This window comes from Cricetulus griseus, assembly GCF_003668045.3.
Source record: "Cricetulus griseus strain 17A/GY chromosome 1 unlocalized genomic scaffold, alternate assembly CriGri-PICRH-1.0 chr1_1, whole genome shotgun sequence".
Classification (NCBI taxonomy): domain Eukaryota; kingdom Metazoa; phylum Chordata; class Mammalia; order Rodentia; family Cricetidae; genus Cricetulus; species Cricetulus griseus.
In genome coordinates, this window is record NW_023276807.1 from 40,402,696 (window position 1) to 40,430,500 (window position 27,805).

General features: G+C 38.0%; 1 protein-coding gene across 2 annotated transcripts; it reads right to left on the minus strand.

Annotated features, from left to right (window-relative positions):
• Positions 1 to 212: 212 nt before the first annotated feature.
• Positions 213 to 27,805, minus strand: Cfap97 (cilia and flagella associated protein 97). Of its 2 annotated transcripts, none has more exons than XM_027391101.2 (5): positions 27,653 to 27,805; positions 19,867 to 20,969; positions 13,466 to 13,734; positions 4,318 to 4,468; positions 213 to 3,114 (listed from the first exon to the last, which is right to left on the minus strand). In XM_027391101.2, exons 2-5 carry the CDS (start codon positions 20,951 to 20,953, stop codon positions 2,990 to 2,992), a joined length of 1,632 nt encoding a protein of 543 aa, XP_027246902.1. In that variant the 5' UTR covers positions 20,954 to 20,969; positions 27,653 to 27,805; the 3' UTR covers positions 213 to 2,989. The 2 variants fall into 2 exon arrangements, with proteins under 2 accessions (XP_027246902.1, XP_027246903.1); XM_027391102.2 differs by having other exon boundaries at positions 27,537 to 27,670.

The window sequence follows — 27,805 nt, forward strand, 5'->3', positions numbered from 1 at the left end:
ATGTTCACTATGTTGAAGCATAACTGTTTTACAAAATGAATCAAATCATACGGTTCAAAGAAATGCTGACCTGATGTGTCATTTTAAAGAAACTTAACCAAAGGAATATCATAAAAATACTAACTGCCAACTTCATTCTAACTAGTAGTTTTGTAGGGTACACATGAATTTTTATTCTAATTCTAAAAATATGAAGAAAACAGAATCAAAACTTGGTTCTCTTTAAATCTTTTATTTCTTTTTCACTAGACCAAGCTAGCTCCTCATGCCTAAAACATGAAAAATTTGAACATTTTCAAAGAAAGATGACTTAAAAGTTTCTTGCTAATCTTTATTCATGAAAATAAGCAACTCAGCCATTAGCAGTATATACATTCTCTATGGTGGTATACAGTCATTTACATTAAGACTTTGGCATTTAAAACAGTTTTTGATTGCTAACTAAGGTAAAGTTTCATCTTAAGCTTTACATAAACCTTAATACTCTGGAGTTGCTGCATGGATCTGGAGGTGAGAAGCAGACTTATCACAATAGCCTTTCAAAGCTTTTTGAGGCTCGGGTTGAACACAGCTGCATGACTTAATGTTACAAGCAAACCACGAATCGTTAACTGGAATAGCTGGTAGGAGCAGTTTTTAATGGAGACTGAAAAAATTGAGAGAGAAAGAGGTTGTACCTACTCCTTAAGAAATAATATTAATAGTTTGAATCTTTTACAAAATCTTACTAGAAAAGGAGATAACAACATTTGACAGAGATGAAAGCAGTTCTCGTTAAGATCTGGCCATTAGCCAAAGACCAGCGTACTTTCTAGCTACAGAAGCAGATCTTCAGAGTATGTGCAGTAAGGACAAGTCAGCCAACTGTACCACAGCCCTAACCCACTTGTGTTTATTATGTTGGTGAAGTTGAAGTGATTCATGTATTCATGACACCTCCACTACGAATGCCTCCTAAATCCTAACCTTAAAATACTTTGACTACATCAGTGAATTCTTAGTTTGTAATTCCTACCCATCTACTTATAGTCATCATGTATATGCATCTACAACAACATTGTAAATTGTTTTTAAAAGATGGTTGCCCTTTACTTGAAGTTGAATCCCTGTTATCAGTAATACTCAGACAAACTTCTTTCAAAAAGTAAAATCTAAGGCATAAATTAGCATTTCTTTTATCTATGAATAAAATGTACTCATAGGCTAATGCCACTGTGAACATAAAAGGTTTTACATATACACATTTTTCCCTCAAAAACCTGTTTTAAAAACTGATTAATTCACCATTGGGAAAATGCCAAAATGCTACATTTTGTTGTTACACAAACTTTAGAAGTTCAGAGTTAAAAAACTAAGACAAACCTTAGTTTATACAGCTGAGGGTTATACAAAGCAGGTAGAAAATCTTTTTCATTAGAACACAGTAACAAAGAATGTTACAGCCCCCAGAAAGCAGAAGAAAAACCCTCAATCATGCTGTGTGTTTGTACATGTATGAGGTATACACACATCTACCATATATATGTGAATGCGTGTGTGTGGTGCATGTGTTCAGCAACTTTTTTTAGCCTAATCCTTCCCAACCTTTGCTGCTCTATCTAAAACATTATCTATTAAAGTAAGATCAACAATGTATGACCTGGCATTTGGTGAAGTGCAGTCTACCCTCCTGCTAATGAAGGTGCAGCAGGCGTGGCACACAGGCTACAGTGCTGGAGCAATGAAATCAGACAGAGCTCACCGTGGCTGGGGAAAATTCTTATTTTAAGAAAAACATGTCATTGAGTATGAAAATTATTTGTATGTCCTAAAGGTATACTAACAAAAACAGTAATGAAAAAGGCATGACAATGAAATATCACCCTTTGTTCCATAAAATAACAGCCTACAGGTTGACAGAAAAATATTCTAGTTTTGATCGTCAACTATATTGCACCTATGTGTCATGTGTCACTAGCAAATCCATCAGGATAAATAGGCCTTTAAATGTAAGACTGGTAAAAAGTGCTTCAAGGATTCAGCCAAACCAAGCCAAACCAAACCAAGCAAATCCACTGATATTTAAGGCAGTAGCTTTAACAAATGTGTGATTAGTTTCTTGTTTATTGGTTTCTCTAAAGCATTTCTTCCTTATTCTTTTAATACAATGACAGCACACATACTAATTGTATCATTTCAAACACTGCTCTAACATACTCTGAGGTCTGCTTCTTGGCTCTTCTCGATGGGAATATTGCTCACTGATCTAACAGATATTTGTTTTTGTTTATTATGCAAATGATCGGGATACAAACTAGTCATAAGACAGTAGGCTGTTAAAGCCACCTTTTCCTCAGAATCCTTGAGTATTTTACCTGATTGCATAAACACACAAAGCAGAAGCTTCTAGAAGCTCCTAGAGTGAACCCTGTTATTTATGCAGTGTGAAATGAAAATCTTACAGAGAAGCACCTCTGGTGATTCAAGAATTGCACCAGTGCAAGCTGCTCACCCTCCTCATCAAATTGCAGTCAGCTTGTTCATGAAAACAAATTTCAAGATTTTCATCATAAGAAGTGTAATGATCACACAATCAAATGATGACTCACGTTACAGACATTCTAAAGCAACAGAAGTCTGAGGTGCTTACGTTCATGCTTACAATAACTGAAAACAACAGAGTAAAAACAGAGTGGGTGTCTTGGTTCAACATGGATTATCAGCACTGCTGTTTTGTCAGCATCACAAGTGAATTTCTATAGAGAAAATATTCATGTATAACACCTTTCTCTATTAAATACACATATAGCTCCTACATGCCACCTTATGAAACACTGATTTTACATGAAAGTGTGTTTTGGTAACAATTTTGCACTGACCAACAATAAATTGTACTCACTGTTGTATAAATTGTTGAAAAAAGTATTACAGATGTTTACAAAGAGTTACAGTAATACATAAAAATACATTGTTAAAATAGGATGAACAATGTATACCATAATAAAAGGTATTACAACCAAGCAGTACGAACGTTGGGTTTCGGTCTTAGCAAAAAGCCACTGGATGTGTCCAACACTGATCGTTCAGTCTTACAACTGAGACCACTGGTCGCACTGGATGTCCTGGAAGCTCCTCCTGAACATACACAAAATAAAACAATCTCAATGATCTGAACCACGTACACATGCCATCTTTTGAGAAACTTCCTGCCCTAATTTTAAGTCCAGACTGGTTTCCCTCTTCATTCCAGATGTGTCTACTACTCTAATGAAATTATTCTCAATAGAACTGTACTTTAGAACTCCCCATGGAGGGCTGGAGAGATGGCTCAGAGGTTAAGAGCACTGGCTGCTCATCCAGAGGTCCTGAGTTCATTTCCCAGTAACCACCTGTTGGCTCACAACCACCTGTAATGAGATCTGATACCCTCTTCTGGCCTGCAGGCATACATGCAGACAAAGCACTGATACCTAAAAAATATACAAATAATTTTTTTTTTAAAAAAGAACTCCCCATGGAACTTAAAAGCTACTAAAGTGACTTAAATGAAAACAAAACACTCTGCATAATCATTTACATGTTTACTTGACAGTTTTCTATGTTTAAGGGACAATACTAAATGTCAGTTACTAGAACAAGCCCACATCTTAAGTCACCATAATAATCCATGTTTTAAACTGAGTAAGTGAGATGACCAGTCAGTGACTCAATCACATAAGCACTGGGAAGTTTGAGCACTGGCAGGTCCAATTTTCGTTAGTAACAGGTTGTACATATTTAAGGAAAATAGTTTAGAATGTGTAATGATGCAATAGCATCAACATCTATAAAGGAAAGCGTCTGCCTTTCTATCTGTTGTAAACCCTGGCACTAAATTCCTACATCTCTAGGGTACACAGCTAAGTCTGTAACTGATCACATCTCAAACTAAAAAGAATTACATCTGCAGTTTGTTAATTTTGTTTTAGTTACCTAGTGAGGAAAAAAAAGACACATGTAAAGGGCTACAAGGTATTAGCAATTGTCTATAACTGGCTAGAGAGAATGATTCAGCCACATTCAAGTAGCCTGTCCATTTATTCTTTAAAAACACATACTGAATTAAAAGTCTCTCTTCTAGTGTCTGAGGAAACACTTATTTTCACTCATTTTATCTTTTGGTTTTCTCTTTATGCTACCATTACATTCTGTATAGGAAGCCTGAAGTTAAGTGAAATATAAAAACATTCCAGTGAAAAAATAAAATGCATTCCAAAGTTAACATTTTAAATCTCTACCAGAAGAACATAAATTACACTGATAAAAACACAAATAGAAAATAGCTTTTTATATTCTTACTCAGTGGGCCGTAATGGCCAAGAGTAGATCTCACTCGTCTAATGGATGGTGAAGGGTTGAGATAACCCATATTTCGATGATAGTCCATTAGCTGTTCGGAGCGTTTCATGCCAACTGTTGGCTTCACAGCTTCAAGCCGTTTCAATAAAGCCTTCATAAAAATATAAAAATTAATACTACATAAATACCATTAATTTCTACAAAGTCAGATTTTTTTCCCCCTCCGAGACAGGGTTTCTCTGTGGCTTTAGAGGCTGTCCTGGAACTAGCTCTTGTAGACCAGGCTGGTCTTGAACTCACAGAGATCCGCCTGCCTCTGCCTCCTGAGTGCTGGGATTAAAGGCATGTGCCCTACTTTAGTCAGATATTCTGTAACTTGAAATTCACCAGGAAAAACAGTATTAAGTCACTCCACACATGCCAGAAATTTTCTTACGGAGGTTGAAAAATGTACAACCACCCTAAATATTTGTCCATATACCCACAGATAAATGTAATCTCCCCTCATCAAGGAAACTTCTGTTTGTAACAGAAAAGACATTACATAAAACCACAACCAATCAAAATGCAGAGTTGTGGAGCCCTAATGGATACCTCTACAAAACAAAGCTCAGGGAACATTGCCGAAGACAGATTGTAAGATCAGGGAGTTTGCCGTGATACTGTGTGCTCTCCCAGCAATGCCAAGCTATACACACACAGTCTCACTAACAAGCTGAAGAACAACAAGAAATATACCAAAGTGGACAGGGAAAAGCTCTTGGGGCCTCACCCTTCCACAAAAACTTGAGGCAACTAAGGAATCCTGAGAGTGGGAGAAATGGCCTTCAGGGAAGAGCACACCAACTGGTTATCTAATACCAAATGGTTAGCCGGAGAACATACATATCAGCAACATATGAGACTGAGTAGGTTGTATTTAGAAATACATATCTATGTACAGATATATGTAACAGTAACGGAACAAGAGGCCATTAATTTGAAAGAGAGTCAGGAGGGTCCACTCTCTTTATATGGATGGGTTTGAAGGGTGAAAGGGCAAAATGCTGTGATTATAATCTCTCCTGTTAATCTCAGATACTATCCAGAAGTAGCTCGCATACACCCATGCCAGCTATGCCAGCTTAGACTGCCGCCATGCCTCCCTCACACAGAACACTAAGGAAAGGCTGCGTGAACACTCATCTCAAGCCCCACTCTCTTCGTTTCACCCTCCCAATTGTTTCCTGTACTTTTCCTTTACATACTTAAGACTGGGTAAAGTCTACTATGGAAAAGAAGTGTTTCAGAAATTAGAAAGGCAGCTACTAAGGAACACAAAGCCTTTCAGAGGACATACTCATCAACAGGCAAAGCAGCATGGTTGCCAATAAGAAGGCATTCTCTTCAATATCACTGAGTCAATTGTAAATATTCCTAATTTTATTTTTTTAAAAACTTTATTTTATATGAATACGTGTGTGCCTGGAGTGTATGTGAATGCCATGTATTTACTGGTGGCTAAAGAGGCCAGAAGATGGTATCTGATCACCTGGCATTGAAGTTATACACAGTTGTGAGCCACCATATGGCTGCTGGGAAGGGAACCTGGGTCATCTGCAAGTGCAGGAAGTGCTCTGATTAAACCATCTCTCCAGCTCCAATCATTCTCTAACTCAAAATTCTCAAGTTTTTCCTTTTCAAAGGTCTTTGAGAAAGGAATATAGAGGAAGACCAAATGCTCTGAGAGGATTGATTCATGGTTCTGTTTTCTATTTTTAATAAATTTTTATTTAAATTAAAAACAACCTTATTTTACATACCGATCCTATTTCCCTCTCCCTCCCATCCTCCCATGCCCCCTACCAACTCCCCATCCTATTCCCCCATCCACTCTCCAGGAAGGGTGAGGCCTCCCACGAGGGATCATCAAAGTCTGTCACATCATTTGGGGCAGGACCTAGGCCCTGCCCCTTGTATCTAGGCTGAGAGAGTATCCCTCCTTAGGGAATGGGCTCCCAAAGCTCATTCGTGCACTAGGGATAAATACTGATCCACTGCCAGAGGCCCCATAGACTTCCCAGGCCCCCCAACTGACACCCGCGTTCAGGGGGCCTGGTTTGTCTTATGCTGGTCTCCCAGCTGTCAAATTGGGGTCATGAACTTCCACTTGCTCAGGTCAGATGTTTCTGTGCATTTCCCCAGCATGGTCTTGACCCATTTGCTCATCATTCCTCCCTCTCTATAATGGGATTCAAGGAGTTTGGCTCAGTGCTTGGCTGTGAATCTCTGTTTCTGCTTCCATCAGCTACTGGATTAAGGCTCATGTTTGTCTTTTTGTGACTGGGTTACCTCACTCAGGGTCATTTCTTCTAGTTCCATCCATTTGCCTGCGAATTTCAAGATTTCATTTTCTTTTTTTTCCTGAGTAGTACTGAGTAGTACTTCATTGTGTAAATGTACCACATTTTCTTTATCCATTCTTTGGTTGTGGGGCATCTAGGTTGCTCCCAGGTTCTGGCTATTACAAATAATGCTGCTATGAACATAGTTGAACAGATGTCCTTGTGGTTAAAATACACAACCTTTTCTGGTGCAAACTGAGTTTTTTGAAATAAGAGAGAAAAGATTCGATGCAACTTTCCAAAGCACATGGGACTTTAAAAAATGATAGTTATAACACTGTAACAACTGTAACAGTGACAAAAGACATAAGCAATAAGGTGTGAAAGGGTGGAGGAGGGGAAGTAGTGGGAGATAGTTACTGGGTACTAAAATAAACTTAAGTAGGAGGGCTAAGTTTTAGTGTTCTGTGTAACAGTAGGAGGACTATCATTTATAAAAGTTGAGTATTTTAAAAAGAACTGGAAGAGAGTTTGGAGGTCCAAAATACATTAAAGAGGTGAAGTCCTACTTATCCTAATTTAATCATTATGTAGTCTATACATGCTGACATTACCTGCTAATATGAGACTGGGGGCTTACACTGTAGTGTAGGCATTGACTGTTTAGCCAGATTATTTGGTAGGCATGTAAGGGTCAGAATAAAAGTGAGATAACATATAGTACCCATAACAGTACTCATGCATTGCTTGAAATCCATTGCAGTAAGGATTTTGTTAGTATTAACATTGTTTTGTATAGTTCTCTAATTGTCTGACATACAAAACATCATCTTCAGACTAGGTTATGAATTATATGACAATCAGCAGTATTTTACATTTTCTACTGCTTTATAGAAAAATGAAAAACACTACTACTGTTTAATAAATCAAAATGATAGGAACGGTTCTTTAAATTCCAAATTATGGTTTACAAAACCATAGAATGAATGACCATTCAGTTCAGACTCCAAGAAAGAATTTCAAAATAATTTCACCAAAACTTTTTTGCAGAAAGTTGTATTTTTAAAATCATGTCTATTTAAGGCAAAGAATGCTACTTTATACACATTATAAAACTAACACAGTTTTTCTAGTCAACACATTATCTCACAGCTACCATTTGTGTGTGTTGTGTGAAAATTATAGTCTACTCCTGTCTACCAGGTTTCAGGTATGCAAAAAGTCTAGAGACCTAATGTACAGTAGTGATGACAGGTGGTACTTCTGCTTTATGACTGTCTATATATTTCCTTTATACACTTTCCAGGAAGTATTCTTGGAAAAAATTAACCCTGCGTGTCTTTTGATACAAACAATGAATGAATGTTAACAAGTCTTGCAGATGTAGTGGAGACTAATTTATTGTTTTGAAAATGGTGAAGCAGCCATTAAAGGCATACACGTTTAATTTCAGCATTCGGGAGGCAGAGGCATGTGGATCTCTGTTGAGTTCGAGGCCAGCCTGATCTACAGAGCAAGTTCCAGGACAGACTCCAAAGCTACAGAGAACCACCCCACCCCCACCTCTCCCACCCCCGCCAAAACAAAACAAAAAAAAGAAAAAGAAAGAAAAATAAAAGCGATGAAGCAAAGACTCTGAAAGGTTATTAAAAAGTAACAAGCGTCCAAAGCCAAGGAAAAGAGATAAGGCCTCTCACATTTTCCCCAGCTGGAGTCATATGAGTTATAGTCAGCTTTCTGTCTGCCACAGAAGGATAAGCACAGGAATAGGAAAATAACAGTAAGTGAATTATAAGCTATGTCAAGATTTTAGTATAAGTTTATGATCAACCAGCAGATTCATAGGGAGGGGTAGAAAGAGAATAGAGAATATGCATAAAAATATTCACTGAATATTTTTAAAGATCTGAAACTTCTAAATTTATGACACATTACTGTAGCTTAAAAATAATATATTCATAGCGGAACTCAGAAATAGAAAGTAGAAAAAAAAAGTATGTCTACTTTTTTATGTACTTATCTGTACTTCTCTAGATAAAACTCTTACACACACACACACACCCTTAAAAAAGCAAAATGAAAAAAAAAGAATAAATTAATTCACTTAAATTGTAGACTATTCATGACCATCTGGGGGAACCTTCATTTCATCCCAAACACTGTTTCAAGTGTCCCCCTGCCTTTTTTACCTGAAGGAAAATAACACAACCTGACACATAATTAGAAAAATGAAATAATTTCACTAGACATTAATGCTAAACAATATGTAAGTACCCTTACTGAACTAACTCTTCTGCTAATACTATTTTTGCTTCTCTGAGGAAAAAAGAATACACATTATGTTCAAATGATAACCGTCCATCTATCCACCCACCCATCCATCATTTAACAAGAACATTTCAAAATTCCTATCTTAGGAACTTGCCATTGTTTTGGGAATAATAGTCTTGACGGAACCGAGTCAATATGAAGCAAGCACACCCTGCTGAACAAAACTGCATTTTATTATTCAAATGCATATTCTCTATTCTCTTTCTACCCCTCCCATATTCTCTTTCTACCCCTCCCCCTTTCCTTATTGTTGCTAGGGACTGAACAAGCATCAACACTTTAGTACGTTCTATACTTTCTTGATATTTATCTGGATACAATATTTAGTAAGAGGATGCTAGTGCCCATTGAAACAGATAGTAAGGACCTTGAAATTTATTAGGGTATATTAACAATTTGCTTTTAATCTAGGACTCCACCTTCTCTGTACACCTCTGCACAGTACCTTCTGGTCTTGATTAGAGACCGCTTCAGCTTCTGAAGTGTCAACAAGTTATAATAAATATTGGAACATAAATGTTTTAATAATCATGCCTATTAACCACCAGATTTTTCTCTGGTATCAGTGACAGGACAAATAAGGAGACAAAAGTAATATTTATAAATCAGTAGACCTTGTTTGTGAATATAGTGGCCAAAGAAATAACTATTGATGCATGAGGGGTGTGTGTGTGTACGTGTGTGTACTTACATTACAGCCAGCCAGCAAACAGATTAAAATGTATATTAGCTCATATTCAAGAAAAATTAAAGCCAATATGGCTCTATTACATAAGAGTTTGGAAACAGGTGAGATGGCACTTGCCACAAAGCCTGATGACCTGAGTTGGATCCTAGCAACCTACATGGAAGAAGGAAAAAAAGACTCAATTTATCCTCTTCCCTCACTTGTGTGTGTGTGTAAACAGAAAAATAACTAAGGGTTTGGTTATAAAATAAATGTTAAAAACAAATAACAGAAGCAACCGGTTAGGAAACATGAAAACTATATACAATAGCACAAAAATGTAAGTCTGGAGAAAAGTGCAAATTTTTACTATTGTGGGTTACAAGAAGGCTCCTTAAAGGGAAAGGCTGCATTTTGACAGCAAGGTACTATTTTGGGAGTACTGAACTGGGGACAGAGCTCAGTCCGGAATAATGAACTTCCTAGCTCTACAAAGGGTTAGCTCAATCCTCAGTACTACAAAGCAAAAATTAGTCAATATAAAACATTCTCTGTTTAAAATGTATATCAAGGACAATGCAACATACACAAACTATTTTAAAAAAATGTTTCATTATTAGGACTAAATACAAAAGTAGTATAAAAAAGTTATGAGAAGGTATGAAATTAGTTTTAAGAATGAAGAGTTCAACCAGGAAGATTCATTTTCTTCACTGTAACATAAAAATTATTATGTTTTCCTGTTTAACTTGAAGTTCCTTGTTTTCACTCTGTATCAACTAGTCTTCCATTTCAGAGCAGCACTGTTCAAAGCTATTAGCCAGATGTGCTATATATTCTTGAGTGTAGCTAATCCTGAGATGTGTGTGCTTTATGTATAAAACACAGAAGTTTCACACTCATCAAAGAGAAAAGTAAGAATGTCTCATCATGACGGGTAGTTGTGGCACATGCCTTTAGTCCCAGCACTCTGGAGGCAGAGGCAGGCAGATCTCTGTGAATTTGAGACCAGCATGGTCTACAAGAGCTAGTTCCAGGACAGCCTCCAAAGCCACAGAGAAACCCTGCCTCGAAAAACCAAAACCAACCAACCAACCAAACAAAAAAAGAATGCCTCATCAATGATGCTGATTACATGCTGAATGGCAGTATTCTGTGGGCTGGGGCTGTAGCTGCCACAGCTCAGTGGCAGCATTTGCAAGCCCTGGATTTGACCTCCAGAACCAATGAATGAGCAAACAAATAAAACAACATCATATAGTCAGTTAAAACGTTATTTATGGGCATTGGTGGCGCATGCCTTTAATTCCAGCACTCAGGAGGCAGAGGCAGGTGGATCTCTGTGAGAGTGCCAGGATAGGCTCCAAAGCTACACAGAGAAACCCTGTCTCGAAAAACCAAAAAAAAAAAAAAATTATTTAAAAGAATTCACAACTGTGCTGATGTGTAGTAAGTTATTATCGACAAGAAAAATATTTGTTTACATATGTAAATTACAATGTATATGGAGCAAATAAGGATAAACTATTGGCATTTCCCATTGCTGTTGAAGTTTCATTCCCAAAAGAATAATGAAAGCTGTGAATAGAAGCTGCTGACAGTCTTCATCTATGCATATTCATATGAATATGATGCATATTCAGACAGTATGAATTGTGCTGTTATAACTGCAAGTCCAGGATCTTTAAAAAGCCAAACACAGCAGAAGCACACACCTATACTGATTGCCTGTACTGGGAAGGAGGCTGCCAGGTGATGGAGAGTTTAAGGCCAGCTTGGGTTATACAGTGAGACCCTATCTCAAAATCAACACAAAACAAGAAACTAAACACAGAATTACTAGCACATGACCCAGCAATTCTATAAACACTTAAAAGAAATGAGAGCAAAGACTTGAATAGACAGTGTTCGCTATAGGATTACCCACAACAGTCAAGATAGAAACTAGAGTATCCATCAGCAAATGGAATAATCAGGACGTTATACATTTACAATGGAGTATTATTCAGTTTTAAAAGCTGCTCTTGCAGAGGACCTGGGTTTGATCCCCAGCGCCCTCACACCACCTCACAATCATCTGTAATTTTTTAAAACTTTTTTGATACATGCTACAATATGGATAAACTTTGAAAACACATTAAGTGAAATAAGCTAACTACAAAAAGAGAAATATTGCTCAATTCATAAAGGTTCAAGGCCTAGAGGGAAATGGGAATAGAGAAATGTTATAGTACAAACAAGATAGTAAAATTCAGTGAACTGTACCCTTAAAGTAGATATGGTATACAAACTATACTTAAATTGAAGCTGCTTTTATAAAATAACCCAAGATAGACAACCTAAATCTGAATCTAGTGTCTGCTATCTGCTGTTTGACCTGAAGCAGTTCCCTGTGCCCTACTCAGTATCTCATTTTCTCTCATGCCATACCATCCTCATACAATAGAGGATAAGATGACCTAACGTTTGCAAAAGCATTTATTTGTTAATTAAAACAGGCTTCAGAGATAAATAGACACATGAAAACAAAGTAAACACTAATGTTTATGACATTAGTAACTCCACATTTCACAAAATATGAATCAAATACTGTTTACATGATGTACAGAAAGCTACTGTGCGCCATCACACACAAAACTCATCTCAATGACTTTATTGTACCTACCTTTTGCTATGTGTGGCATAACTCTCTTCCAGTGTTTAAGTCTATCTTAGGGATGGTGATGGTAATAAACACATAGAATCTGTTACCAGTTCAGGTTCATATAGGTTTAAATAGAAGCACACTGGTGCTGAAGCATGAGGGTCAATTCTGGAACTGCCTTATAACAGCTTTTACATTCATTTTAGTTTGAACTTATAAACTTACAGAGATCTAATTTTAGTTTATAATTTCTATTTATTTAAGAGACTACCTAGGGTTAAGGTTTTGGCTCAGTTATTTCCTTTGGGTAATTATTTAATCCTGTTAGGTTTTAGTTTATTCATGTTTACAATAGTTTTAAAAAAATGCCTACCTCAAAGATTTATCAAGATTCAATAAGCTAATATGTGGAGGATATTTAGACCAAGTCCTAGTGGTTCAGTAAGTTCAATATATAGCAATCACTATGAGCTGAATTTAGTGAAGAAAATTATATGCTATAATAGTTAAAATTTTCAAGTCTTATGTATGCATGTTCTTTATTCTTTATTTATATATATATAAAAGAATATTTATATATTCTTTAAAATATCAAAGTAACTATATAATTCAAAACTATGAATGCTGCACTCATTTCAAGCTGAGTATCAAATTTGTTTCCTTTTTGCTTTTAAAAATAAATCATATAGAATTTCCAGGATATTATGGGGTAAAGCAGATTTAGGTAGTGGCTGGGTACATCACAGAAGAATATGTGCATCTGGGTACCAATTCCTGAAACTATGCAGTGATTTAACTAATCTTATCAGGAAACTATGGAACTTTGAGTATTTTCTCTCCCCCCTCCTTTTGGTTTTTTGAGACAGGGTGTCTTTGTGTAGCTCTGGTTGTCCTGGAACTCACTCTGTAGATCCGGCTGTATTCAAGCTCACAGAAATGTGCCTGCCTCTGCCTCCCGCAATATTTTCTTTTAATGACCGCTTAATATACACTCTGCTAGCTACAAAACAGACATGGTTTATTTCTAGACTCATAAATCACCATAGTTTATGCCACATGTTATCTATACCTGCCTTTATGTAACTAAATTTGAAAAGTTGGCTATACTTGGATTTTCTGTAAGTTGTACTTACAAGTCAGTACAAATACAATTTTTTAATGACTAAACGATGTGTTACTTACCAGATTTTCTCTTTCAATCCTTTGCTGTTCCCTCTGTCTGTTGAGAGCACTATGATATAACTTAGGGGGATGGCCAAGTGATCTTCCAGGAATTGTACTTTTGCTTCCTGGTTTTTCAGCCTGTCTTGACAGTTCTTTCAAAAGCCTCTGATTTTCCCGATCAATCTGTCTCACCTCTTCTTTTGTGAAAGAGTAGTTTTTCCTAGGCATTATTGAAGGCTGATCAAAGTGATGTTTTTGTGGTCCCTTTTTATCTAATTGCAGAAAAGCTACAGAAGTAAACAAAAAAATGAAAGTAGCTAAACAAAATAGCTATGATGGCACATACTTTAATTCTTAAAAATATAAACTAAATTAATAGAAAATATGAAATGAGCTAATGACTTATTTGTATAAGAAAAAAACTGGATGCAGCTAAGAGTTTTTATGTTCCCTGGACCGTTTGGGCATAAAAGCTCATGCAGATGGGGATTTATACCAGAATAATTAATGTATGAATTTGATACTAGTTCTTAGACAGCCAATTCACAAAAACTATTCTTGCTTTGTCTGTTTTGTTTTCCTACAGCACCGTTAATAGCTAGGGACTATAGGAACCTCTGGGTTGAGTGTACTGATACAATACTTTAGGTACACTTTTTTGTTAAGGGGAGGGCATAATTCACCAGTAACAGCAGATGTTCCTGACAATGACTGAGGGAAGCATTGGCAAGAATAAATTCAGACCAGTCTAGAATTAACAACTTAATCTGAAAGCCATTGGCTTAATATTGTGAAAGTACTTCTGCTGTAAATGACAAACATTCTATTTTTTATTAAACATAAGCCAAAATGAATACATTATATAAAAGACATTCCCTAGCCAAGAAAAAATTGCACACTATGATTACCAAATGATTTTTGTTGGGGTGGTGGTGGGAATTGAAACCAGGGTCTTGTCCATTATACGTGAGTACGGTATTACTAAGCTATGTCCTCTGCCTGAAAAGAATTTTAACAACATGCTTAAAAATTATTACAAAAATTTTCAGTAAGCATGACTATTACTATCCACTTGTGAAAAGTTTCTGAAAAAACCGAGCTTGGTGAATGTTTCTACTTCAGCATATTCTAAGGTAGTAATATATTTTATCAGGTTAACAAATGGAGTTTTGTTTTGTTTTTATGATACTATACTATTCTATGTGTGAATGATCCCTATTTGTCAGGGTGCATGCCAGTGTGTGTATGGAGGCAGGAGACAACCTGTGGACTTGGCTCTCTCCTTCCACCTTTATGCACACTCCAGGGACTGAACTCAGGGTTTCAGCCTTGTGCAGCAAGTGCCCAACAATGACTACTTGTCATCTCCACAGCCCTTAAAACAATATTTTTTTAAAGTAATGTTTGTTGCTTCTTGACTACACACTATTCCTTTTTACATGTCTAGACTAGCATCTTCTTCCATTATACACAGTGCTGTAAAGGAAGAGGTACTTTTAACACCCATTTTACAATGAGTTTAATCCAAGCACTTGGGCAAGTGACAAAAGCAGTAATTTTACTTCTTAATTTATCCAAAGACTATAAAGACTACTGAAGATTATAGGAACAAACAAACAAAACAGATAAACAGTAGCTTCCTCAAGAAAACTCAAGGAATTACTGGTTGATAATTAGTTAACATGGTAGTTGAAAACCACACCAAGTAATTGACAAAACTTGAATGAGTACGTTTTGAAAGATTCACATACACTATAAATATTAAATAAATTTAGCTATGTATGAAATTAAGCTACATTTCCTAATGACACTTTTTTAAAAGTAGAAAATGCAACAGTAAAAAAAAAAAGTTTAGCTCATTAAACAATCAAACAACAGCCTCTGAAGGGCAGTATCTAAGCTTTCCTTCACTGAAAACAGCAAAACAAAACAGAATATTTATTTACTGATAGCAGGTATTACGATGACATTTTTTCAAAGCCTTTTTTTGCAGGATGGGCTTGGGTACTAGCTATGAAGGCTTACAACTATCTGTATCCAGTTCCAGGGGATCCAACACCCTCTTCTGGCCTCCTCTGAGACTGGCATGCACACATTTTACACACACACACACACACACACACACACACACACACACACACACACACACACCACACACACGTATATATAAAATGAATCTAAAACACAAAAGGCTGTTGAAGTCTGAGAGGAAGAATTAGCCAATTGCTTATAGCAGCACTGTTACAGGGATAAGGGAGAAGGCAAAAATTCCTACTGGTAGATTTGGGGTAACATATTCAAGCAGGACACTGAAAATACAAAAGCTTACATTATCCATAGTAAGATAGAGAAATATGACCTCAAACAAGGAATTGATCAGTCTTCAAAGAAAATATAGGGGAAATGTAAGAGCCAGGATTCACAGGGTTCAGAATAAAACAATTACTCCTCCCTTATCTTCCCCAACAGAAGAGGTTCAAGTATCCAAGAGCTTACTCACTGCACCACTCCTGAGGAATCTTGCCTGTACCTGGACTGTTGGAAAAGGGGGATGCATTTTGTATACAGCAGAAACAAATAGTAGTGAAGAGATTTTAAAGCTATTTCTATAAATTAATCGACATTTATCCCATTAAGAGGTAGAGTCTAGGTTGATGATACACGTCAGAAGGTAAGAGTACTTGCCTAGCATGCCTGAAACCCTGGGTTTCATGGTTAGCACCACATACCACTTGGCATGATAGTGTATGCTCATAATCCTAGTACTCAGGAGGCAGAGGCAAGAAGACAGTCAAGGCCATCCTCAGTTACAGCCTGGGTTACATGAGACTCTGTCTTAAGAAACAAAACCAAAAAAGGCAGGATCTATGCCCCACCATTTTAAATTTGGGAAGTGTATAACCATTTCCACCAACACAAGAAGTAGTGGTGTATGCCTGTAATCCCAGAGACTGGGCAGCAGAGACAGGAGGATCACCACAAGTTCAAAGCTAGCCTGGATCTATATAGCAAGTTTTAGGTCAGTTAAGTGTCATATTGAGTCCTTATCTAAAAGAAACCAAACAAGCACAAAAAGATGCTTTGTGACTCTAGAAGCAAGTTGCAAATGGTTGAGATTGCTGTATTATTTTCTGAAACACTCTGATTGGAACCCTGACTACCATGCAAGAAGTCCTGTTACCCTGAAACCACCACCCTTGAAGAAGCTAGGCCTTTGTGAGGAGACGAAGCTGCAGAGAGACTGAGTGGGCTCTCTGGTTGGCAGTCCCAACCTTCTGTTTGGTCCAAGTCCCAGTACCTGACATGTGGGTAAACAAGCACTCAGGCAATTCTGGCCCAAGGCACCGGCTCACTCCTACTTTTGAGTCTCTCTAGTCTACAAGTGCTGGCGTAATTTGTCCTGTAGCAATACTTACTGCTTATTTTATCCGTTGTTTGTTTTTCTTCTTTCTTTTAAAAGAACAGATATATACTAGAGCCAGTACCTGTGAAATCAAGTGCAACACCATGTGCACAGTTAACCCTTAAAAACAACCTTTCTGGTTATTTGGTCTGATTTTTAATACTCCTTAGTAGCTTGATCTTTACCAATTTATTGTCCAGTTCTCTTTTGTTTTCATTATATAATTTTCTAAAAAATATATACATATATATCAGTATTATACCTTTCAGCATACTTGGCTTATATATTAACATAAAACATCCCTCTTTGTCCCCTTTAGCACTTTTTACAACTTGAAATCTATTTTTATACCAATAGAGTTAATACTTTTATTTCCTCTTTTTAAAGGAGACATATCTGACATTGTATCTTTTTCAAACTTCTTTTTTGTTCTTCCTAATACTATTAAATACCTTTTTGGTTGGATTTTGTTGATTTATCCTCTTCCAGTATAACTAACATTTAATGAGTACCTATAGCTAGCGTAACAAACTATCAAAAGAACTAGTGTTTTCCCTTTCTTACTGTAGCAAAATAGACAAAATCCTAAATTTACCATCCTATTTTTAGATGTAATGTTCAATGTTACTACAGTCCATTCTCCATAATGCTGTATGTTGGAAAACTAAAATTAAATCACAAAAAGGCCAACCAATCAAACAAAAAACCCTCACCAGTCTCTGGTCTTCTTTTCCCAGAGCCTGGAAATGACAATTCTGTCTCCATGACTTTGACTAGGCCCCTTACATAAATGGAAGCACACAAGAGTTATCTTGGTATGGATATGTATATGTTCATGTATCTGCAGAGGGAGGGTGTGTGTGTGTGTGTGTGTGTGTGTGTGTGTGTGTGTGTGTGTGTGTGTGTGTGTGTGTGTGTGTAGGCTAAAGGTCAATCTGGGGTCTCATTTATTAGATGTCCTCACTGGTTTTTCGAGGCAGGATCTCTTGCTGAGACCTGGTGCTCATTGAGTTACACTAGGTTGGGTGGCCAATGAGCCCCAGGGAACCTTGTCTCTCTCCAGTGCTGACTATACCAGCACATAGCACCATGCCTGCCTTCCTAAATGGTTGGGAGAACTGGAACTCAGGCCCCTGCTCAGCAAGGGCTTTCCTAAGCTATCAGCCTCCAGTGTTTGTCTTTCCGAGGCTTATTTCACTTAGCATAATGTTCTCCAGCCTCATCCACACCGTAGCACAGACCAGATCATTCTTCCCTTTAAGACTGAGTAATACTCCTGATTTCACTTAACATGCCACGGTGTCTTCTAAAGTTACAGTCATTTACTTTTATCTTTTGGCCCCTCTTCCTTCAGCTTTATGAAGTACACCCCCCTCCTCATTTCTTTTCCTTTTTCTAAAGAGTAAGGTAAAAAATTATTTTCTCAAAATTTTTCTCCAAAATTCAACAACTACTACAATAATAAATTCTAGTTCCATTTTCCTAGTTCTTAAACTTTTTGGTTTTGGGTCCTAAAGCTTGAGGTATACAAATGTTTCCATGGGTTACATCTACCAATATTTAATATGTAAAAAGTCAATGGTACAAAAAAACTAAAGATATTTATCCTTCCTTGTCCGTAACAATAAATTATATGTCAACATAATATTTCTATTAAAAAACACAAAGTAGGGTCTATAAGATGGCACAAAGGGGAAAGGCCCTTGCTGCTGAGTCTGAAAAACTGAGTTTGATCTACAGGACCCACATAGTAGGAATAACTGACTCCCACAAATTTTTCTCCAACCTATGCACACACACACTGGCACATCTGTGCTCCTACACATACACATGCACATGAATAAATATATAAATAGAAGCGTGTGGGGTAGTTGATAGTTTAACAACTCTGTCCATTTTTAAATGTCTAGCTTAACAGAAGACAGGTGGTTTCTCATCGCTGCTTCTGCACTGTGTGCTGTCATTGTCATCTCGAAGATTCCACTGATTACATGTAGCAGAGTACGTATAAAGCAAGTCAAGGTTACTTGGGTGGATGGGGTGAGGGGTAGGTTGGGGGTGGTGGAGGAGGGATGGGGGTGAGGGAAGGGAGAGGGAGAAGGGACCTACATGTGAAACAAGCTTGTTCCCTAACTTGAATAAAAAAATAAATAAAAAAAAGCAAGTCAAGGTTACTTTTATTAGTTATATAATAGCTCTGTCCTCATAAATCTCTCTAAAATCATTAGCCTTGCTTTAAAAAAATTGATTTTCAGTACACATGACTGAAACACTATGTTGATATGGAACTACTATCCTTTGGCAAGTAGAAATGCAATCAGCACTGGGAAGGGTTAAAAGTTTAGCTGTCGGGGTTCTACTTTTACCATACCCGAACATGTATTTGAGTGAGATTCCAGGGTGATCTATATGCACTCTAATGTTTGAGGAACTGCAGTGAACAAACCTAATTGCCCAATTTGCACCTATCTCTACCTTCCTCCATAATAGATCGAAGGCCTTCCAGTTCCCATGCCTAACTCCAGCAGGAGTGTGATTGGCTTCAGGTATCTCTCCCCTGGTCAAGGACCTGTTCAGGAATGAAGACTGCAACTATGTCAATTTGCAGAAAGAGAATTAAGTGCACATTATCAGGAGATACTTCTTAAAAAGGTTCTTGTACTCCAAGAGCTAGAGTAAGTGTTTCTCTGGACATTGTCATGTCTGAAGGTGAATGGTGAAAACTAATGCAGATCTTTACTGGTAGCCCAAGAATAAAGACAGAATAGTGGTAAGCATTTTGAGTTTGAGAGGAATTGAGAACTAGTCTGAAATTTCTAGGCCTAATTGATCATCTTTGCAATTATCTGACAATTCAAATGATATTCAAAGTGTTTTATGGTATAATGGACTATATCTGGAAAGTTATTAAAATGTCAATCATCTCAAAGACATTGACCAGAAAAATCCATGCATACTTAAGCATATATTTTAGTTATTAATCTTCAGATTTAATACATGGAATTTCAAACATTACCTTTCAACAGATGATTAAGGTCCATGGTGTCATGTAAGACTTTTTGTTTGGCTCTATGGTCTAGATTTGCTTCTAACACTGAAGATTTTGGAGCCAAATTCTGCTCATGCTTTTCTTTCCGTTTGGCTGACTTCAGAGATCTTAAATCATTTTTTAAAGTTTCCACATCCTCACACACATCCCGGCTTACATTTTCTTGCCTTTTAACTTTCACTTTCTGATCATGTGATGGACTCAATTCAAATGACTGGACAGGGCTGATGTCTGGAGTTGACAAAGGCGTTACATCTGTTACAGTATCTTCTGATTCCTCATTACAGTTAGCAGTTTTTTGTTTAGCACTGGAAGGCTGTACACTTGCTGATTTCCTTCCTGATTTCCGTTTTTGTTTTGGTGATGAGAGGGCTACACCAGAAGTATGTTTCCTTGATGATGAGCGTGAATCAGATTTATGGGTATCAGACCCTATATCTGAGCATTCTGAACTTGATCTTGAAGATGAGGAAGACAAAGAAGAGGAGGAACTGACTTTGGAATACTTTTTATTTGTGTTTTTAGAGGGCTTAGCTGACTTGGCCCTCACATGACTTTTTTTTCCATCGTCGCTGCTTTCCTCTCCATCTGTGTAGTAATCGTCCTCACCTTTTGCAATTTTAGGAATTCTATTTGGAACAGGCAGGTGTAATTTATGTCCTTTTGTAGCATCACACGATTTTTTTGATTTTGAAGATGTGGATGATAATGAGGAACTTCTTGTTTGTGTAGGATCATTTTCTACATGGTATTCCTTGGAGGAAACTTTTGCTTTTCTTTCATTTCCTTTCTGAGTAAGGCAATTTTCCTTTGTTTGTATTTCAGGTTTCAAGTTCACATTTTCTGTGTCATTATCTATTCTCTCTTTAAGGTCATCATTTTGTATTTCAAATTTTAAGTTTACATTTTTGGTGTCATTATCTATTCTTTCCTTAAGGTCATCATTTTGCTTGTCAAAAACTAAATTACTGTCACATTTCTTTGCATCTTCAAAATCACTGTCAAAGAAAGAATGGTCAACTTCACCTTCTGATATATCTCCAAATCGATCCATGATGTCAAAAGTATATCTGAAAAGGAGAAAAGTTCAACCATCAGACTGGTGTAATTTCTAAATGTGTTTTATTTCTATTTTCCCAAAATGTTAGTAGTACAAAAAGAGAACTATGGGTTGGGCAGTGGTGGTGCACGTCTTTAATCCCAGCACTTCGGAGGCACAGGCAGGCAGATCCCTATGAGTTCAAGGCCTTGTTTACACATCAAGTTCCAGGACAGCCAGGGCTGTCAGAGAAACCTTGTCTCACTGCCCCACACCCCCAAAGAGAGAAAAAGAGAACTATTAACAATAAGTTTGTGAAGTCATTATAGGGCTCTAGGAGTATCAAGCTATACTAACAGTCCCAGAGCCCACAGCAGTACCTTACCCCAAAGGAAATCCCCCTTCTGTACAGTACTATTGAGTTTAAATGAGTAAAAGACAGGCTTTTAGCCATTTGTTTTGTCACTATGACAAAACACCACAACAAAATAACTCAAGGAATGATTTATTTTAGATCATGATTTGATCCTCCATGCTAGCCAAGAAGCAAAGATACACGACAGACCCTTAATGACACTCCCAGTCAGTCATCTACTTACTCTCACTGGGCTCCATTCTTCAAATCCCACCACCAACCCAAATCCATCATTAGGTTAAAGCCCTACTGACTGAACTGTCCCTGGAAATCACAGATACATTCAGGTGAGCTTTGTTAATCTCTCTGCAGTATCTCTCAATGTGATCAATCACATCAAAAAACTAATCACAATTAATAATCATAGTTGATATTAAAACTTCATGGCATCGGCTAAGGCACTTCAAACACCAACAATTCTGGTGGTAGTAATGCAATATGAATCAGTGAGCTTCAGCACTTTACTGCTTGCTGATCATCCTATTCCGTTCTTCTACTGCACACTGAAGACAAAGCACTCAGAGAACAGTGACTGCTATTAAATTCTCCCCCATCCTCTATCCTTGAGCAACAGGAACCCAAGACACATAAACAGCCTGTATGGGTAGCTTCCAAATAAATTTCTGAATATTTAGTAATTAACATTTAATCACAAGCCGTGACATAACACAGGAAATATTACTGCAGAGGAGTATACATGACTCCTCTTTAATGTAGTGACATTAAAGGGGGTCTGATATGAGACACTGCAGCTGGTAGCCATTTGTCTAAAATCAAAGAACAGCACTTCATTTAGACACATGAAATTCAACAGTAGAAGAAATGAATTAAACTTCTAGTTATTTATGGTATGGAGTAAGGCTGATGTTTTGTTACTTAAAAAATTTGACTTATAGGTTTATGCACTTAAACAATGATTTTAAAAGTACGCAAAATATCTTACTACCCCAACCCAATTAGAACTAAACTGAAAACATTACTATAAAGCTATAGCATTTAGAAAGTACTTCTTGTGTTATCATAGTGACCTAAAAGCAGTATCACATTACTGATAATCTTAATTCAGTCTTTAGTTTCGAATCTCATTCTCCTTTAAAAACTCCCCCTGCCCCCTCCCCCACCCGCAAAGAAAAAAAAAAAAAAAGGAAGGGGCTGGAGAGTCAGCTCAATGGATAAGAGCACTTATTGTTCTTTCAGAGGACCCAGATCCTCAGCACCCATATGATGGTTGTAATTCCAGACTCTAGGCATGCACATGATGCACAGACAGGCCTTCAGTGAGAAGCTGCAATGGCAGGCTCTCTCCTCTTGCATTCCATTGGGGGTAGAGCTTTTACGCCAGTGGGATGCTGCCACCTGCATTCATGATCCCCCCCCCCCTTAATCATCTCCAAAATGTCAAAATTTAAAAGGGCTGACACTGTACAAGTTCAAAAACAAAATACATGCATAAATGAAAAATTCAGCAGGAACTTGTAACAATAAATCTTTCCGCCAAGCGGCCTGAGCCCTGCTGCCACATGGGTGCTTTTCGCCAGCTGCCAGAGTTCTGCCTGCCATGTTAGGGCCCCAAGTAATACACAGAGATTTATATTAGTTTCAAATGCTGCTTGGCCAATCGACTAGGATTTCTTATATGCTTTTTTCTTGCTCTTCCTCCTGGTCTCTGCTCTGGAGTTGCCATGTGGTCTGCTGGCAAGAGAGGGCGCCACTGGAAGGTGTCCTTGATAAGTCTTATAAAACATATAGATTTATGATAATTAAGACTGAGCTAGCATATAAGAAATCCTAGTCGATTGGCCAAGCCGCATTTGTACCTAATATACGTGCCCACGTGGCGGCAGGGCTCGGGTGGCTTTGGCAGAAAGATTTATCGTTACAGGAACTCTCAAGTCCACAATAATATTCAAAATGGAAAGCAGGCACACAAACGTTTCCATTATTGATAAGGAACCAACCAGGCAATCATGTATTTAAATTATAATTAACTTCAGCACAGTAAATTAGGCACTAGAAGATTATGTAATGTGTATCTACAGAAGCCAGGACACACTGAATACATTTTTATTTACCATTACATGGCACTACAGCCCAAGGAAAGACATGAAAACCAGTATAGAAATAATTTAAAGAGTAATAAAATTTCTATCATTAACTGTTCTAAGTATGTGTATTCACACATTTTATCACAAGAATAACTTTTTCTGTCTGCTTTGAAGTCTCTTATACATCAGAAATCAATTTTGTGTTTTGCTGTGTTGAAACAGTCTCACTATGTAGCCTTGGCTGGTCTGAACTTGCTATATAGACCAGGCTGACCTCAAACTCAGAGACTAGCCCACTTTGTCCTCAGGAAGCTGGGATTAAAGCCATGCACAACCACACTCAGCTAAACATAAATTTTAATTCATTTACTTATTTAAAATTTGCAGTGTTGAGGATTAAACTCCAGGTCTTGGACATGCTAGATAAGGTCTCTGCCACTGAGCTACACTTCCTGCCCTGAGACTTGTAAAATGTTGGCTGTACCCTGATTTTAAATGCTTAAGGGAATCTGATTGTTAAATCTGTAATTTTATAAGCAATGTTTGATTGTTTAGGATGACCTACTTTGGTAGATTTATAAGTGTAACTTGTTAGGTAATTGAAATACTTAACCATGAAATATAATTTAAATTATGATGATAATCAGGTTCACCAACATCACATATAATGACCAGGAAAATTTAGTATTTTATAATCTAAGTAAAGATTAATGAAAGTACAAATCAGTAAAAATTTAGGATATGCACATCATCGAGAAGTATACATTTTTATGGTATAAAATTTATACCTCTATTAAAATTCAAGATTTTAGTTTCAAGATATTAGCATAAAATGATGCCTTCTTTACAAATTAAAAATTCAAACTGTCAGAGGGGGACTAGGAGTATAATTTAGAGGTAGAGATATTGATCCCTAGCAAACAAAAGGTGGAATCCCCTCACATATCTAGAGTAGTTTTCAGCTATCACATTTATCTGTATAGATATCAAAGTCTATTCTATTAAATAATTTATAAAACACGATTTTTAAAATATAAAAATAGGAACTCCTTATCAAAACAATTAACAGCAAATGTAGATTATATACTTTTTAAAGATGTTATCTTTTTTGAATATCTTATCAGGACTCTGTAACACTCATATCTTGTCCTCCTAAAAGAGGGTAGATTTTTTATAAGGGTAACTTTAACAAAGGAAGCATGGAATCTAGGGCAAAGGAATGGGCACTCCTCCATTCACAGATTTCAATTTATCAGTACAGAAATACCTATTGTTGCTTTAAACTAACTTTATGAATAGCAGTCTCTGCAGTAGAAGTCAGGTGAAGTCCTAGCAAGTATTTTAAATAAATTTCAATGACATGATATTTAAGTTCACAAATTAGAGATTTAATGTCTTCTTTACTACAAATATGATGTCTGAGCTGAAGTACAGAGCTGTCTACTAGAATCTTTGTATCAGGAATAGGGACATCAGCACTAGTGATACGAACAGCAGAACATTTAGAATAAGGATGTATGCATGCGTGCGTGGGTGTGTGAGTGCAGGTACCTGTGGAATCCTGGAGAGTGTATCAGGTCCCCTGGAGCTAGAGTTATAGGTTGCTATGAGAGGAACCACAGTGGGTACTGGGAACCCAAGGTAGGGCTTCTGCAAGAGCAGTTCTGGCTGTTAACTACTGAGCCATCTCTCCAACACCTAAAATGTTTTTAAAAAGACATTTGACATTTGTTTTGAGAGACATAAGAGCCATAAACTCTGAATCACAATTTCATTTGTGGACATTTATAAAGATAAAAACATGAATGGCCGAGAGGTGGTGGTGCACGCCTTTAGTCCCAGCACTTGGGAGGCAGAGGCAGGTGGATCTCTGTGAGTTCAAGACCAGCCTGGTCTACAAGAACTAGATCCAGGACAGCCTCCAAAGCCACAGAGAAATGCTGTCTTGAAACCCTCCCTCCCCCCAAAAAGATAAAAACGTGAAAGTAGAAATGGGAGTAAGCACAGACTTAAATTGTAATATTTAGGTCACAGGCCAGCAGACTCCTATCAGGACCAACTCTGGATTGTTATGTTTATGCAGACAGTTTTACTGCAACACTGCTCTATATTCATGGGTTTATGAATTCAGGTGGCTTTCACATTACAGCTGTGAGAATCAACAGACTCCACACAAGTTTCAAAATAGTTATGTAACTTACTTGCTAAGTTTACAGAACTGTCACAGTTAATATATAAATAAAAAGTTGAGAGGAGACAAATTAAAAGTTGACATGCTAGAAGATTCCACTGAATCTTTTTTTTTTTTTTTTTTTCCCCAAGACAGGGTTTCTCTGTGTAACAGCCCTGGCTGTCCTGGAACTCACTCTGTAGACCAGGCTGGCCTTGAATTCAGAGATCCGCCTGCTTCTGCTTCTCGAGTGCTGGAGTTAAAGTTATTCGACACCACCTGGCTAGATTCCACTGATTTTTTTAATGTATTAAGTGGAAACACGATTAGTGTCTGACAAAGGATAAACTAAGTCAGGCACTAAGGCCTCAAGCTTTGTTTTGCGATATTTGTTGTTGACAATCCAAGACTGCTAATAATCAAGAGAGGGAGACTAGCTGACTGGAATTAGCCATAGGGAGAGCCAGATTGAGAGGTACAGGGAGAGATGAGGGGATTCCAGTTAACTTCTGCACAGCCTTGGGAATGGCTATCATCTGGTGGTCATTCTTGTGTTAACTGGGTAAACTAAGGCTGGCTTTCTAATAACCTTGGGCCTCTCCTTTTCAGTTTCATCATGCAATGGTGTGGTAGTTTCTGCTCTAAATTCCTCTGTGGGAACAGCACCAGAAGTTGTCCTTTAGCCCTCTACGCACATGCTGTCTTGTCTATTTAATTTCTAGGGTCTGATAGCAGAACCAGAAGATAATAGGTTTGTCTAACACTTTGCCAACAGTAGCCTCCTCACCAGGCTGGCTAGAGTTGGTGTGTGCTTACAATGCCAGCTACAAGTGAAGTGAATTAAGAGCATCACTTGAGCTCTGGCACTAGAGTCCAATCAATGGCCTCTGATTACTATTCTTACCAGACTGGCAGACTGGGAGATCATAATATCTTGTTCACCTTTACATCCCCAGTGTTAAAAAAAAAATCTACAAAAATTAGGTAAACATTTAAAGAATGTTTAACCCACAAAGGAGTCTGGAGACTTTAGAGTCAGCCTAGGTTCTTGCTCTTTGTTTCCTATGCAAACCGAATCAAACCATGTTTTCAGCTTACTTTACTTGCTAATTTTCTTTTCTCCTCATGAGAGGTGGCCCACTTCCTAGTGTATATGAAATTTCCGAGGTGTTTACCCTGAGAATTTCTACCGGGAAGGAGTGGCTGCAAGCACCTAAGCAGGTGATTCAACTTAATTTCCAGGAAAACTTATCTGACAATCTCACCCATTAGCAGTTCTTTTGTTAAAATTTACATCAAAGTTGCTGCAATCCAACTTACACTGGGGAATAAGTAAGAAAAAATGGTTTTTATAGGTTAAGATTATCTTACAACACACCGGAAAAGGATAATATTCAGTGACAGTTCATCTGACCATAATGACCCTCTGGTGGGTCCAGAGAGGCTTCTGTCAAAGCTACCTGGAAGTTACTCGGGCACTGTTATTTAGTCCATGCAGAACTAGTAAGAGAAATAAAAAGTGCTTTCACAATACACCAGAAAGAATACATAAATAACCTGGAAATAATGTCATTTTGTACATTTGTCCTTATCTGTCGATATACGCAACAGTGCCCCAAATAGGGTATACAGAAATCTTGGCCCAAACCGTACACCTGTTTTTCAGGAACTTGAGGCTTCGTCCACGACCCTACTAGGTACCCTCTCCAGCCTCTGGGACGTATTAAGTCAAAAAGCCTGTGGGTTCGGGTTCAAGAACCCGGAGAAGATGGGCAGCAGTGGCCACATCAGAAGTGGGCTCGCATCTGGCCTCCTACGGGCTACCGTTTCAACGGGGGAGGGCTGGTGCCCCCGCCCACCGTTTTTGTAGCGGTTATCTCGTCGCCCGCGGGGCTGACGAGGCCGAGGTGGCGGCGTCGGGTGCTGAAGACAGCCTGCGACCTCCCGCGGAGGTTCCGTGATACCCACCCCGAGTGCTCGCCTCCTTCGGGATCCGAACCGAGGAAACGGACCCCGAACGCTGAGAAAGACCGTGGCCCGCCCGCTGCGGAGCGACCGGATGCGGAAGCCCGAGACACGCTCACCTGGGAATTGCGACCGCTACAGACTCTCGCGCCGCGACGGGCGTTCCGGTCCTCGCTTGCTCTGCGCACGCGTAGCCACGCCTCCGCCTTTCTCTGAGCGCGCGGCTGAGCGGGACGTGCGCATGCGTCAGCAGCGGCGAGAGGTTCCGGGAA